Source organism: Muntiacus reevesi, chromosome X, assembly GCF_963930625.1.
Source record: "Muntiacus reevesi chromosome X, mMunRee1.1, whole genome shotgun sequence".
NCBI lineage: Eukaryota > Metazoa > Chordata > Mammalia > Artiodactyla > Cervidae > Muntiacus > Muntiacus reevesi.
Window position 1 is genome coordinate 120,821,028 of NC_089271.1, and position 16,214 is coordinate 120,837,241.

The following is a 16,214-nucleotide window of genomic DNA, read 5'->3' on the forward strand; positions in this document are numbered from 1 at the left end:
TTTGGCATTTATCCTACTTGATGGTCTCTGAACTTCCTGGATCTGTGGTTTTATATCTAGCATTAATTTAGACATATTCTCAATCATTATTGTTTTACATATTGCTTCTGTTTCTCTTTTTTCTCCTGACATTCTCATTATGTATACATTATATCTTTTGTAGTTGTCTTACAATTCTTACATTTTCTTTTCTTTGGGGGGAGGGTGATTTTTTCTTTTCTTTTTGCTTTTCAGTTTAGGACATTTCTATTGTCAACTCTTCCAACTCAGAAATTCTTTCCCCAGTCATGTTCAATCACGAATAAGTTCATTAAGGGAACTTTTTTTTTTAACATTTCTGTTCATGTATTTAATCTCTAGCTTTCTATTTGATTCTTTCAATTTCCATCTCTCTGCATACAATATCCATCTATTCTTCCACATTGTCTACTTCTTCTATTAAAACCTGTAGCATGTTAATAATAGTTGCTTCATTTTCTTTTTTGGCCAGACCTTGTGGCTTGCAGGATCTTAGTTCTCCAATTAGGGACTGAAATTGGGCCCTCGCAGACTCAATTGAGAGAATTTATTGAAAGCATGGAGTCCTAACCAGTAGACCATCAGGAAATTCCCAGTAATAGTTGTTTTAAATCCCTAGTCTGATAACTCCAACATTTCTGCCATATCTGACTGGTTCTGATCCTTGCTCAGTCTCTGCAAACTATGTTTTTTACTTTTTAGTATGCTTTGTAAATTTTGTTGAAATCTGGACATGATGTACTAGATGAAAAGAGCTCTGTTAAATAGGACTTTTTCGGTATGGTGGTAAGATTTGGTGGGAAGAGAATCATTTTATAGTTCTATGATTGGATCTCAGTCTTTTAGTGAGCCTGTACCTCTGAACTTCATAAGTGGTCCTCAGTTTTTTCTCCCCACTTAGGCGGGACAGAATGGCTAGAGGGGGCTGGAGCTCGTTAGTTCCCCGGGTTGGTTAGGCTCTAGTACTACTCTAGTAGGTTAGGTTCTGGTAAAATAATTTCTTCTGAAGGCAGCTCTTTTACAGAAGAACATAATGCTCTGGCATATTTCAAAAGATTTTCTTTCTCCCCTCCCCTGCTGGAAGCACATAGGAATTTTTCTCCAGTGTTCACTCTGAGGACCAGGTGGAGCTTCTGTACATAAGACTCACAAAAGCATAGGGACCAAGCCATGACTGGGTCTCCCTGGACTTTTTAACTCTCAGTCTTGTCTACACTGAGCCTCCAGCAAATTGCCAAGTATAGTTTAGGCTTTCCTACCTTGTCACTGTTTCCTGTGGTGATATCTGCTGATGGCTTTCTGGTCTGGTAAGTTGTGATCCTCTGTATTCACCTGTTGTCTCTCCAATTGGAGGTGTATGAGTTTGCATTGTTGCTTCATTTCTCTGTTGTATCAAAGAAGAGTTGTTGATTTTTTTTTCAGTTAGTTCAGCTTTTTACTTGTTGTTAGGATGGAATAGTGACTTCTAAGCTCCTTACATGCTAGGCCATAAACTGGAAGTGTTTTTTTTAATGCCTCACCACATGGCTTGTAGGATCTCAGTTCCCTAACCAGGGATCAAATCTGCAATGGGCCCTCAGCAATGAAAGCACAGAGTCCTAACCATTGGACAACCAGGGAATTCCCCAGGAAATCTTGTGTCTTAAGTTTTACGTTTACCTTTCCTCTATAGGACCAGAGGAAGCTGCATTAAAAGGCTGCATTTTTAAAAAATAATTGTAAGCACAGTTATTGAGTGGACAGTCATTAGTTCAAGACAATTAGTCTTCTATTTTATCATTACAGACTCATCATTTGCTGCATTTCAAGTAAAAGTAACTGATGTTACCTAGAAATATTTTAGTGATGTTTAGAGAGAGGAATTGAAACATGGTGGGGACTTCTGTGTGTTGGAATTCTGTGTTCATTTACAAAAATGAGTCTTTGTGCTTTTGTGTCCATCTCTTGCTACCATAATCAACTCAAACCTAAAGTTTCTCATTGAGAGACTTTTCATACGTGTCAATTTAAAACGCCAAGTCTTCCTGGGGCTAAGGTGAATCACAACAGAACCTGGATATATGGTTTTTACTACTTTATATTGATTGTTTAGCTTTAGTATCACAGGCAGAAGCTCTGAAAGAAGAAAATGACAGCCTCCGTTGGCAGCTAGATGCCTACCGGAATGAGGTGGAACTGCTCAAACAAGAACAAGGCAAAGCCCACAGAGAAGATGACCCAAACAAGGAACAGCAGCTGAAGCTCCTGCAGCAAGCCCTGCAAGGAATGCAACAGGTAAAGGCATTTTGGTTTTCGGAGCTTTTTGGAAGGCTAGTAATCAGCTCCTCACCTGTAAAAGGGCCCCCAGAAGCAAATAGGATAGTAAACCTCTTCTTCTTGATATTCTGTTTTCTGACATGGCTGAGGAAGGGATTACATATTGTAGTTCATGAAATCTTTGAGAAGAGAAAACAATGGATCACCAGTTTTCAAAGAATGTGTGTTCAGTAAAACATACTTAGCAATAAAACTACACTGAGCATAACCTAATCTTTCCTTTATGCTACCAAATATACTTTAGGATTTGAATAGAGTCTCAAGGTCATTATGAAGAACCTTAATTACTTAGATATGCAAAAGTGTTGGTAAATAAATATCTAGTTGATACAATGCTAAATAATACAGTCTTTTAGAAGAAATGACCGGAATCCTACCCTTGATTTGGGTGGAAGAAGGGATGTTATGGGCTTTTAAGTATCAGTGTTTTGGAGTACATAATACCAATTTGCTTTTGTTTTGTTTTCACAGTCATTTGTGTGAATGAGTTTACCTGCACATTATCCCAAGTGTAAAAAGTAAAGTAAATAAGTGCATCCAACTGTAATTGCATTTGAAAACAATACTGTGTAATAGATACTCTATGTCTAGAAGTTTTACATGGTTATCACTGCAACAAGACTACTATTTAAAGATACAGCATCTGTTCCCATTAGAGCAAAGGAATAGTACTTCTCAGTAAGGGTACTATCCTCTTCTGTATTGCCAGACTACCAGCCATTTTCCTTACAACTTAAATTGTGCAATAATTTTTTAATTGTGTGCCTTGGAATTATCTAGGGTGAAGCTTATTGATGGTTAGAAATCACAAATTGTGAACATGGAGTCTCTTCTGGCACTAAGAGCCCCATATTCCTATTACTTCTGCTATCGTTGTCTTCCTATGTGACAAGCAAGATCACATTAATATTTCACCTTTCCTATTAACAAAATGTGTGAAGTAATGGTTACCTTCCTTTTACTGTCACCGTGGAGTTTAATTAGAACATGTAAGTTACATCAAAGGTCTTTCCACCAAAAAAATACATCTCCTCAGCTAGACGTCAAAGAATTTTGACAATGTACATTGTACTGTGTCTTTTATCCTTCTCAATGGTCTTTTGCAAGCCTCTGAAAAGCAAAACATTTTCCTATTGTGGTTTTCCCCTCTTTCCTTGATTTTGAAACCACTCCACCTAAGAATGGAGTAGTTCAGTTGAAAACTAATGAACTTTTTTGTTTTCATTCCATCGCTTCAAAAACCTCAGTGAGACAATTAGGTCTCTACCTCCTGAAAAATTAATTATACTTATTTTGATTACGTTTTATTGGAAAGTAGCCATGTAAACCATGGTAAAATTTCTGCCATCTTATCCCCAATAGATGTATAGTCTAATATGTTGATTAAGAACACTGGCTGTGGGGTTGACTCACCCTGAACTGAAATTCCAGCTCTGGCACTGACTGTCTGAATAGTCTTAGGCAAACCACTAAACCTCTCTAATCTTCAGGCTTATGTATCATAGGATTATTGTGAGGCTTAAATGAGATCATGCATGTGAAACCCTTTGCATAATACTTGGCACATGTTAGATACTAAACACATAGTACTCGTAATAATCATTAATGATGAATCCAGTTCCTTGCCTACTGATAAGGGAACTAACATTTGTGAAATTGGATTCTTTACTACTTTCCTCACAGAAATTGAGCTTGTCTAGGAAAATGGCTATTTGCAAGAATGCTTTACAACATTAAGCTCAGTTCTATGCCAAAATCAAGATATTGTCCACATAGTATTAACTGCACCCTACACTTACATCACTTCCTTGGTGGCTCAGGGATAAAGAGTCCACGCCAATGCAGGAGACCCAGGTTCAGTCCCTCAGTCAGAAAAATCCCCAGGGGAAGGAAATGGCAAACCACTCCAGTATTCTTGCCTGGGAAATATCATGGACAGAGGAGCCTGGCGGGCTACAGTCCATGGGGTCACAGAGTCGGACATGACTTAACAACTGCACAACAACAGCCTTACATCTGGCTGGAATAGGAAAATTAAGTGATTATTATCAATTAGTTTCTCAGAGTGTTTCTAAAATATGAACAAATCCAAAAGACTTATAAGAGCCAGATAAAATAATTTCAAGTGAAAAGTGTCTTGATTTTCCCTTTAGTATCTTTGCATGGAGAAATGAGTGTGTGTGCTGGGGGAAAGTGAGGCAGGCCTGCCTAATATCTAACTTTAGCCAGGGTTTTTAAGTGAAGTGTGGCTTCTTAGGACTTGATTGTCTTTGGTCTTTCTTGTAGCATCTACTGAAAGTCCAAGAGGAATACAAAAGGAAAGAAGCTGAACTGGAAAAAATCAAAGATGACAAGTTACAGGTGGAAAAAATGCTGGAAAATCTCAAAGAAAAGGTACATGAATCCTAAGTGTGTCTTTTCCCTTGTTCCTTTCCTGCTTTTCAGTGACAATGAAAATGCCCTGGAAGTTCCTACCAAAAGGTGTCAAATGCGAAATCTTTCATTGAATAGAGATTAAAAGCTTCCTCTCCAGGCTAATTCTTGAATCAAGGGCTCAGCATTTAGATATGAGTCCTTGGCAGTTCTGAAGGTTCAGGAAAGTGTACTTTTCAATGAATAAAATGTCCATCCATCCCTAATATTCTTCAGTCTTCCTTCTTGGAAACTGTCAGAGTATATACCTCATCACTGCTTCCTTCAGTCAAAGTCCGTGTGACACAAAATACTTTTAATTAAGCATTTCACTAAATGAAGAAACTCAAGTACAACTAGAACATTGACACTTCTTTGCAGACACTCCATCTAGTATGATAATGAGCTGCTGTAGGTTGAAATAGCAAAAACCAAAAGGGGGGGGGCGGGTGGAGGCGAACTTGGAAAGCAAACAAGGAGACACATTATGCTAAAGCTAGGTAATAGTAACAGGGAAGGCAAAATGGGATTCTGCCTAATGAGAGCCTGCAGACATAAGAACCGCCAACGAGGACCTCAGAGAGAGTCTACTAAATTTCTGGATGAATTAATGTACTGCAACCACACATTGGGTGTCCAGTCTATTTAAGTCAACTGGTGGCGTTTCTGTGTCACACCTCTCTAACCTCCTTTATGCCTGAACCAAGTGAAGTTATTCTCTGAAGAGAAAGGCCCATTGACCAGAGCTACCTGACTTTAATGTCTCAGAAGGAAGAGAAGATTAGAAGCTTAGACCAAGAGCCAGAAATCAATTCCACAGTTCTGCAGTTCCACAAGCGCTTGTGCCCTTTCTCTTCTGTGCTCAGCTCAGAAAGATGCAATGCATACAGGCCCTGGGTGTGTCTGTGAGCATAGTGACTCCCCTAGAGTGCCATTAAGAACTGGCAACCTTAGTGTAGTTGAAACAAATGATGAAAGTGTTTTCCAGAGGCCATTTGCAATATGCTTTTAATTCTTCCACTTCATAAAACCAACTCACTTTCCAGTTTTGTGGGTGCTATTAAAGAAACCAGCATAATCCCAGACAAATTCATTTATCAAGCATTTAATTGAAAAGTGCCAAAGCTGCTCTATTTAGCAGGACTTGCCTCATACAAGCAGAGCTTCTAAAATGTCCCAGAGCTTCTACTTAGCTCCGTTTCACTTCTTGCATAAGATGGAATGTGTTGTGTAGCCAGAAGGCTATAGATAAACAGGGGTTACACTAATGACATTAAGCTTAAAATCACTCTTCAGGATTGACATCACTAATTGACTTGAGGGCTTTTTAGTGTAATCAGCCCTCTGCTTTGTAAAGTATTTCATTTAAAGAAGTGAAAGGTACAGAAGAATCTTGCTGTTTTAGAAGTAAGTCTAAGTGTTCCCCATTTTTGAAACTGCATATACCTTGAAAGAAAGTGAAGTCACTCAGTTGTGTCCGACTCTTTGCGACCCTGTGGGCTGTAGCCTACCAGGCTCCTCCATCCATGGGATTCTCCAGGCAAGAATACTGGAGTGGGTTGCCATTTCCTTCTCCAGGGAATCTTCCTGACCCAGGGATCAAACCTGGGTCTCCCGCACTGCAGGTAGATGCTTTAACCTTTGAGCCACCAGGGAAGCTATGGAGTGGCAGCTAAAGAAGACAGAAGGAGAGATGCAACTGATAATGAGAAACATGTGAGTCAGAATATGTTTTTGTCCTGTTATTTTAAGGGAGGCTTCCTTCAGACAAAGTCATGAGAGTTCATTATAAACCGATCTTCTCTGGGAAGCTGATTTGTGACCACATATTTCAAACTGACACAATTAGGTTAGAAAGCAAAGTACCATCACATTAGACTGGAAAAATAATTTCAGGTTGAAAGGAAAGCAATAAGTTTTGGTGAGGAGGGATCTTTTTTCTTTTTGTTTGGGTTTCTTGACAGTAAACTGCAGTGTGAGTTATCGTCAGTGTTTTCCAATATAACAATGTGACTTATGTCTGTCTTCTTGCAGAAAAAACTAGCTCTTTGAATCTGCTAGTAAAATGCAAGGTGATAAGCAACCCTTCAATACACCTTCTAATTTTTTAAATGCCAACTGTAATAAAATTGAAGTCAGGTTTCCGTCAGGCTGCATTTTGATTCAAGATAGCTAAAACTTCTCAGAATGTCTTCATATCTTAGATCAACCCCAATCTGTTAAACTCTTACACTTAAGAAATGTCTTACTGGATCATGTAATGTTTCAAGGGGGTTAGAAGCAGATGTACAGCCTGTGGCTTAGAAGTGAGCCAGCAGTTTAAATCAAACTTGGCATGATGGTTACTGACCGGATTGGATTCTAAAGGCCAAAGATTGAGTAGGTCATCAAGAAAGATTTCCCTTCTGACTACAGCCTGGAAGCCTGTAAATCCACAAAACAACATGTCTTGCGGCAAAGACCATTAGTTTCATTCAGGGACAGCATCCTGGAAGCTTTGAAGGCATCTTTAAAGGAAAAAAAGAAGGAAGCCTGTCCCTGCTGATAGCTTGTGGAAGGAAAGAAGTGACAAAACATTTGAGTCAACCATGATCCGCTCCCCTTGCGGGCCATTTCCCAGTGCTCTCTATTACAATAGCAGTGATACTGAAGCAGGGATTCTTTTCATTCCTTCTTCTGAAGACTCTTCCTCCACAGTCATAATACAGAAAAGATGTTTTCAGTACCCAAAGAGAGAAAGAAAGATCCAACAGAGGCCTGGAGGCCTTTTTCAGTTTGGTTGTTGGTCATGGATTTCACTCCAGCCCTCTTATGAAATATATCCACTATCCTCAGAAAGAAAACACTTTCAACAACAAGGAAGGCCACTGATTACTGATAGTTTTGGCAGCAGTCATTTCTTGCTTTAAAGTCATAAATATCCTAACTGATGATGCCCTTATCAGAGAGGAGAGAGAGAGAAAGAAAGCTGATGGTCAATAAATTAAGGCTCTAATTTTCAGTTCAAGAGCCAACAGTTGATTACCCATGAGTGGATCAGCTACATTGTAGATTCTCCATTCAAATATGGGACTGACCTTTAGCAGAGTGTGGAACCTAAAATAAAAAAGAATGGTCTTTTTCACATTGGGTGGCCTGGGATGAAATCCTGGCTCTATCATTTTCTAGCAATGCGATCTTAGACAAGTTACCCAATTTATCTGAGCCTCAATTTCCTCATCTGTAGAATGGAAATAAAACTTACCTGCCAGTTCCTGGCATCTCACAGACAATTAATGCTGGGTAGGGTTCCCAAGATTACCAGACTGGGTCTGGTTCCCAAGTCAAGAATGATGAAGGCAGAAGGAAAAAAAAAAAAAAAACTAGTGAAGATGTATGTCTAAATTCGTCTGTGTGTTTTGAAGCCTTATAAGTAAGCTTTGGATTATCAGTGATGCTTTTATAGTTTATGCTATTTTCTCTTCCATTCAATAATCAAAATTGCACAGTATTGCTTTTGAGGTGCTGTTAAGAAGTTCCCTGTTGTATAGTTGGAACCAAGTCTGTTACCATATGGGGCTTCCCTGGTGGCTCAGTGGTTAAGAATCCACCTGTCAGTGCAGGAGACCTGGGTTCGATCCCTGGGTTGGGAAGATCCCCTGGAGTAGGAAATGGCAACCCACTCCAGTATTCTTTTGCCTGGCGAATCCCATGGACAGAGGAGCCTGTGTGGCTATAGTCTATGCGGTCTCACAGAGTTGGATGTGACTGAGCACAACAACAACGTAATTGGAGGGCTTCCCAGGTGGCTCAGTGGTAAAAAAATCTGCCTGCCAATGCAGGAGATGCAGGAGACATCAGTTTGATCCCTGGGTTGGGAAGATCCCCTGGAGGAGGAGATGGCAACCCACTCCAGTATTCTTGCCTGGAGAATCCCATGGACAGAGGAGCCTGGCGGGCTACAGTCCATAGGGTTGCAAAAAGTTAGACACAACTGAAGCGACTTAGCGTGCACGCATGCACTGTTACCATATAAGGTGCACTGACCTAGGAGACATATTATTCCCACAGGAAAGCTGTGCCTCTAGACTGTGTACGTCAAACCAGGATAGTGATTACCCTCTGGAGAAGACTCTGAACAGCTGTCCTGTCAAATCTGAACGCGAAGCCCTGCTAGTGGGTAAGGAAGTGAACACATTCAACATATAAAGTGCAGTGGAGTGGGGGAAAGGAGTAACCTAAGATAAATGAGCACATGCCAAGCGTTCATGAGGCATGCCAGTGCAAGAACCCAGAGTCCTGAAGATGACAGGATAAGGACAAGTACAGATTTCAGTCAAAGTGGTAACAGCATCTCCCAGCCCTCTTCAAGCTTCTGGTGGCCACTGCCACATCAAGTGTGTCCATATAAGCACTATGCTAAGAGGGGGGTCTGTTAGAGAAACACGTGGTAGATTTTTAAAAGATAGATGAGCCCTTTCACCCCCTCTCAAGGGGCAGTGCAGACATTGTTTGGCAGAGAGCTTCCCTAGATGAGCCTCTTATATCTTCCCAGGTTACTGGCAGGCAACCCAGGAGGCTGTCTGTGGGGTATTTGAACACTGATGGGCTCTGATGAGACAAATGCTAGAATTGCTCTCACTACATAGAAATTGATTGACAGAGGCAAGATAGCATCAGTGGTTAAGGAATCAGACAGAACTGGCTTCCTGTCTTGACCCCTCCATTTCCATCATTGAGTTTTGGTTCCTCTATCTTCAAAATGGGAATAATATTAGCTATCTCAAAGCAGCTGTAGGTATTAAACACAACAATTCATCTAAATCACTTAACACAGTGTCCAGCCCATAGCAAGCCCTCAATGAATGAGAACCATTTTGCACTTAACGGCACTATTCACAAATGCTTGTTGACTTTACATTCTGTTTGGAGAACAGTGGCAAATGGAGGTCTGAAAATATTCAGTCATTTAAAAAAGGGCTGATCTCGGGCCTCAGCAGATAATCCCAGCTGCCTTCTAGGAATCTGAACTGCACAATAGTCCCACCCCAATCTCGAAAGTTCTCCACACTAATTAGCTTCTGCATATTTTGAAGATATATCTGCCTCCTTCGGTAATGGATATTATATTCAGATCTAACACTTTGATATGATAATAAAGATGCACAGGGGATCTGCCAGTGAGTCTTCAAGAAGAGTGACAACTTATTTCCGTTTTCCAACTCAAAGTTCTTTAACAAATTGGCATGGCAACAGGGAGACCTGTCAGAGGAGAGCCATGGGTAGGAGGAAGCCTCTGAAAATGGATAGTTCTAGAAACAAAGATTCTTAAGCGTTTCATGTTTTGTTTTGTATTTTTAAAGAAAGAAGTCTTGAGCTGACAGAAAGGAAGATCTATTTTTTTAAATTGGTTATTTGGGTGTGAACCCACAAAAACTACTTCATGTTTTGAAACCTCGAGTTATTTCTTGGCGTTTGACAGCCTTTCTTGGTCATAGCATCTAGAATTCCTTTGAGCATGGACTGTATTCTTCAGAATTTAAGTTTCTCAGCTTGAGTCAGTGTTTGGAAATTCAATTTACCAAGTCATTTAAGAGGAAAGTAGTGTTATAAGCAATAGTATTCATTTTGAGTAGAGTTTCGAATCCTACCATCAGTTCTTCCTGGATCCTCCAACCCACCCACTTGCCATCTATATTTGGAGGATTTTTGCAAAGAACTTATTTGCACTTCAACCTACCATTTAAACTTGTAATATGCTTTGTCAATTGCTTAAAGGGATAGACAAGTTGTAGTTTTACAAACCAAATCGAAGTTAGCTTTTGTTTCTTGCCAGTTTTCAGTAAGCTCAATTCTGAATCCATGTGATATACCTAAGATTTTATGAAAAGAGATGAATTTTTTAAAAAAGAAAAAAATAGTAGACTTTTGAACAATTTATATTCTACCTGTTGCCAGAGAAAGTAGTACTAGCACAATTAACCTGATGGCCAAAATAATCAAGGCAATGTATGTAGCCGCCAGTCACCCCAGAGTTATGCTGAGTAGCAGTCATGCACATTCCTGGAGGCTATAAATTGCTATAAGAATTCTGATACTGGAAGAGATTCAGGGCTCTGAGGACAAACAGAATGCTAATCATCACCTGAGTGAATGAAATGTTTGTCTTTTCTTTACAGAGCTACTCACAGAATAAAACCCAAATACAATCAACAGATTCTCTTCTGAGAAGCACAAGTTTAATCAGGCAAAGTCCATGATTTGTACTTTTGCCACAACAGCAAGACATGATTAAATGCATAAGAGGCTAAAATCCAATGTAAGACAGTGTAGAAGAACTGCAAAATACCCAGCACAATCGAAATTCATTGTAAAGTTTTAAATTTATTGTAAAATGTAGAACTCAAATGGCATTTATCTGTCATGAATGATGGGAGTGACTCCTCAAATGCCAGTTTTTCCTCCAGATGGTATCGGGTAGTGAGAGGCAGTCCAGAGAGTGGTTGAGAGTGACTGTTTGGGTTCAAATGCCTGCCGCTTACCAGCTATGTGACTTAGGGCAAGGTACTTAAACATTCTGTGCCTCAGTGTCTCCTCATCTGTGAAAGGGGAATGGTAATACCTATCTCACAGGGTTGTTGTGAAGATTAAATGAGTGTGCATGTGTGTGTGTGTGTGTGTGTGTGTGTGTGTGTAAACTTAGAAGAGTACCTGATATGTAATATGCTGTACATATGAGCTGACTCTTGCTAGACACTATCATGTGGCATCTCAGTGAATACAACGCTCAAGTGTAACCTCCATGCTATTGTGTTTATAGGAATTATCTCCACATTCCTTCATGTCCACCCATTTGGAGCAAGCATTGAATATATCTGCTCCTACTTGCACCGTCTTGATAATAAGGTATGTGGGGTCCTGAGATGGGCATGCAATGTGATGTAGGGTTCTTTGTGAACAGGTGGCCTCACTCTTCTCAAGCACAAATAAGTCACTAGTAATCACTGTAAGGAAAATTCCTTTACCTATTCTCTCACTGTGATCCAGCATCAACTTTCTCTCTTGTAAGTAGGGTGGCCATCTGTCCCTGTTTGCCTGGGGCTGAGGGGTTTCCTGGGACTTGGGACTTCCAGTGCTGATACCGGGGAAGTCCTAGGCCAATCTGAATGAATTGGCTACCCTACTTCCAAGATACACCTTAGAAGAACTTTCCTCCTTTTTCTTAATTTACATATCAGATGCTAATTAAGCATTATTTCTCACCAATCAAACTTCTGCCCTGGGCCTTTAGACATTAGCAAATGTAAATTTTCAATTGGAAGTCTTACTCCAACCACCTCCTGGACTGTTGAGATCACCACTGCCATTATCTAAAATGACACAACCAGGCAGGGACACAAGAAGTTGGAACAATGAGTCTGTAATACAGACTGAATGTTTGCTCACAGCTGATCTCATGGACCAGTTTCTTCCCTGGATGCCACCTGTAGGGAACTCACAAAGCCTCGGGAGCAAGGGTAAGTGCCAGTTACCTAGAAAGTCAAGGATGCATGCCTCGTATAGGCAGGAGGGGGCATGTGACCCCTCAGAATAAATAAAGTCCTGATAGATTTCTTTTTCAGAAGCAGAATTCAGTTAAAGCTGCTCATGGATTGTACTCACTATTTCCCAGGTTCTGGGCCTTTTGACAAGTGCCATTGGAATACAGATTCCTGACAGTCAGCTGTCCAAAGTGTTAAGCCATTTAAGAATATGTCCGCTTAACAGAGGCACTGGCCCATTTGGAAATCCAGAAGGTGATTCATCCTCCTCGTGGCATTTGTTTTAGTTCTAGCTAGCACTCCCCTGTCATTTATCTCTGGGAAGAGATGCTATTCTGCAATTAAGTTGGCTGGCCCATTTGAGAGTGAAAGGAAGAATGGAATGTGAGCACCAGGAACAAGGGATCCGTTGAAGTGATTTGAAATTGAACTCTGTGTCAATAAAAACAATCTTTTTTTAACTGCAAAAATAATGCAAACATTATCTTTTAAATGTAAGCAATATAGAACTACAGTAAAGGCAAATGGACAGTTCCCAGCAAGGCCACCTCTCAAGGATAACCATCATTGGTGGTTCGGCATAGCTTATTCAGACTCTTTTGTATACATCTGCTGTACCTATATTGTATGTATATATCTATAAACAGTATAGATTTATGTTTTTTTGCGGTGAGGATTCAATCCTACAGCGTGCTTCTTTCACTTGACTGGATACAGCCCACCACTAGCACGGGGACAAAACCTGACCTGACTCCCAGTCTAGGATCAATTCCTCCCGAGCAGCTTCATGCCGGGGTAGTGCCAGGGCCTCCCAAGGAGACTCTGCAATAGTCCCAATGGAACCTGGGGGCCCCTCCTACCAGCTTTAAGAATGTTCAGGGTGGCAGCAACTTGGGGTTTCTTTACAGATCCCCTAGTGCTCTTCAGTCAGGTCCTAGTGCCCAAGTTCAGTTAGGAAAGTTGCTACTAACATAAAGATGACCGCATGAAGTAAGCCCTAAGAGTCCACAGATTTGTTTTTGTTTTTGTATTGATATGTGTGTGTGTGTGAGAGAGAGAGAGAGAGAAGTGGGAACACAGAGCTATTTATTCCTGTCACTTTTCTTTTGAAAACTAAGACATGTGTGACGACTTCTGCTTTGGTGGCAGCCATTTCTGCCTCCCTCCCCTCCCCAAAGGGTTTGCAGCTTCAGTGGACCTGAACATAACATCACCAGCACTGATAAGCCATCATTCAGCTGGCTGCAGACCCAAGGCTCTCCACACGACTGACACCAGCTCTTTCCCAGAGAAAGCTCGGTGGCGATCAATCTCAAAAACATCCTTCTAAGTGAAAGAAACTAGTCACAAAAGACTATAGATTGTACGATTGCACATGTGTGAAATTTCCCCCCAGAATGTAAAACAACTGAAAAAACCTGAGTCTGGGTTGGGGAGTAAGGACACAAAGGAACACAAAGGGACTTTGGGGGAATGTTCTAAAACTGAATTGTGGTGACAGTTGGATAATTGTATAACTTTACTAAGATTCATCAATGTGTACATATAAAGTAGGTAAATTTACTGTATGTAAATTATACCTAAATAAAGCAGTTATGAAATACAGAAACAAAAAGAAAGCTCAGCGGACTCAGGTGGTCATAGCAGAAGAAGGCTTCCATCTGGAATCCATTCAACCAACCACACATGCACAGGGAGGGGAAGGTCAACCCCACACCCAGCACACACATGTGCACATCAGCTTTCTAAAGCAGTACTGGGGGAAAGCCAGGTTAGGAAGGTGGGGCTGGTTTTGAATGGAGATGTCCTCTCTCTCCCACAGATCTGTACCAGTGACGTGGAATGTCTCATGAGCCGACTCCAGCACACCTTCAAGCAGGAAATGACTGGAGTGGGAGCCAGTCTGGAGAAGAGATGGAAATTCTGTGGCTTTGAGGGCTTGAAACTGACCTGAATCCCTTTGCTTAACAACCTGGGATCCTGAAAATACATGTGTGTTGGACAAGCTTTTAGAAAGTGATTTGTATTTTCAATGCTTTTCAAGTGGAAATTGCTTTAAATTTGTCAGTTCATTCCTGGAATATCTTTTGAGTTAAAATAAGGATCCTAGAACAGCACTTCAAGCTACAGGCACTATAAAGAAGTCGACTTAAACCTCAAGTGCTGTAACTTCCTCTCTTTCTGTCAATTGGTTGTCTTTTTTTATTAGTAGTATTAAAAAGGCCTGAGGCTAATGCGTATTTAGGGTGTTTTCAGTGTCTGTACTACTGTTGTAGACTTTGGTATTTTTTAAACACTGTTAACTGAAATGTTTTGATGATTTCTACGTGATTTGTGTTTCGGAACTTCTCTTTACATTAATGTTGCTACTGGTGAGAGGAATGACAGGAGCACTAGGGACTCCATAACTGACATTGTCTTTCCAATCCCCAGTAGGCCAGTGAGTGAATAACACATCAGTGTCTTCTAGAAGGTGTTTGACCAGGTTCACCTTTTAAAAGACAAAGCATGGTTTGTGGCTTTTTGCAAAATTACTGTGAACCAAAAGTTGACAAATGTTTCAGAGTTATTTTCTCTAATGTATCAGATAATAGGTTTATTTCAAAATTTAAAAAAAACAATGTATTCATGGAAAGCAAGTGTCCAGTATGACTGGCATGTGTATGTGGTAGTCAGAATCACCTTGTAAATAATTTGCTTTTAAAGGAGGGCATGTTTTCTATGAATTAAAACATACCTGTGTGCTCGCCTTCACACAAACACACACACACACATACACATTGGCAGAAGGAGTTTATTTTAATATGCTTTCTCCTCTGGCCTTCTGACAAATTCTGATGGTCCCTTTTCTTTTGCTATCAGTGTGTTGAATTGCAAACCATGTACTGCTGTAAATACTATGTTTATTTCATGCTGAATGTTTGCAAACAGTTGATAGGAGTATTAATAGAGAATTCTTGATAATGAATAAATAATGAGCTAGGGTATGTGAAGCTTCATGCAAATAGGTCAGCTCCATCTGGAGTGCTGAGTGCTGAGGACAAGTCCAGTTGTGCGTGGACCAGTCAGAAGTCTTGTTTGATGGGAAAGAAAGGGAAAGGATGAGGACTGGGGGCTTATATCCTGAGGCAGAGATGGTCTTTTCTTCTGTGGTGGTGGTGGTGCTCATAATAACATCAGCATGCCCTCCCTTGAGTCTTGATTGAAAAGAAGAGAATGTACTAAGTAAGCAAAGTCAATGAAGAGTATTTCAGGAAAATACTTTGTAAATCAGATGTCAGTAGTGTTCAAAGTTGTATTTTTAAAAGATAAATATTCCTTTTTATACCTCAGTTTGGTGTCCTGTTTTGAATATTTTGCTCTCTAAGTAATCCTTTAGTAAATCATCTCGATTTCCTCCTTTGAGTTACCAGAATATTGGAAGAAGATGCTAAACCGTCTGCTTTGACAGCTAGAAATAGGATTCCACAGCAGCCCATTCATGCTGAAAGCTGGCTTCCCCCTAAGTACCCAGCTGTGGCACCAGCAGGAAGCGAAGGTTATTTTTACACTAGCTTCCTCACTGAAGCATCTCTGTCATCAACACTACAGAAAGCTTTGATTCATCAGTCTCAGGGGTCCTGGAATGCCTTGTTTTAATAACATCTATGAAATCAGGGGAAATTTGCCACTTATCAATTATTTCTTATTTAAATAAGTTAAATAAAATGCATTTAAAGCAACACCCAGGCCGCTTGTTCTCCTTTCCTTGATCCACTTGTAGTATAAATGTTCTTTTCCTATTATTCCTGCCAATTTAGCCCAGGTGTACTGCTCCCAACCTGTTTGAATATACTAGCTGCAATGCTAAACTTTGTGTCTCAAGTTAGCTACACTGTCGTGCCCGGTTGCTTGGTCCAACACCAGTCTAGATGTTGCTGTTAAGGTATTTCTGAGATGTGATTAACA

At 40.4% G+C, this 16,214-nt stretch overlaps 1 protein-coding gene across 10 annotated transcripts in view; it reads left to right on the forward strand.

Moving 5' to 3' along the window:
• ENOX2 (ecto-NOX disulfide-thiol exchanger 2) overlaps nucleotides 1-15,598 on the forward strand; it is a 288,955-nt gene extending 273,357 nt beyond the window's left edge. For 6 of the 10 annotated variants that reach the window (XM_065915795.1, XM_065915799.1, XM_065915796.1 and 3 more), the window contains 5 exons: nucleotides 2,111-2,292; nucleotides 4,621-4,728; nucleotides 8,797-8,905; nucleotides 11,546-11,631; nucleotides 14,089-15,598. In XM_065915795.1, the coding sequence (XP_065771867.1) occupies nucleotides 2,111-2,292; nucleotides 4,621-4,728; nucleotides 8,797-8,905; nucleotides 11,546-11,631; nucleotides 14,089-14,220 (617 nt within the window). In that variant the 3' untranslated portion in view covers nucleotides 14,221-15,598. Of the gene's footprint in view, nucleotides 1-2,110; nucleotides 2,293-4,620; nucleotides 4,729-8,796; nucleotides 8,906-11,545; nucleotides 11,632-12,173; nucleotides 12,243-14,088 lie in introns of all 10 variants that reach the window. The other 4 variants (XM_065915803.1, XR_010660424.1, XM_065915802.1 and 1 more) reach the window with 4 other exon arrangements.
• The last annotated feature ends 616 nt before the right edge of the window (nucleotides 15,599-16,214 follow it).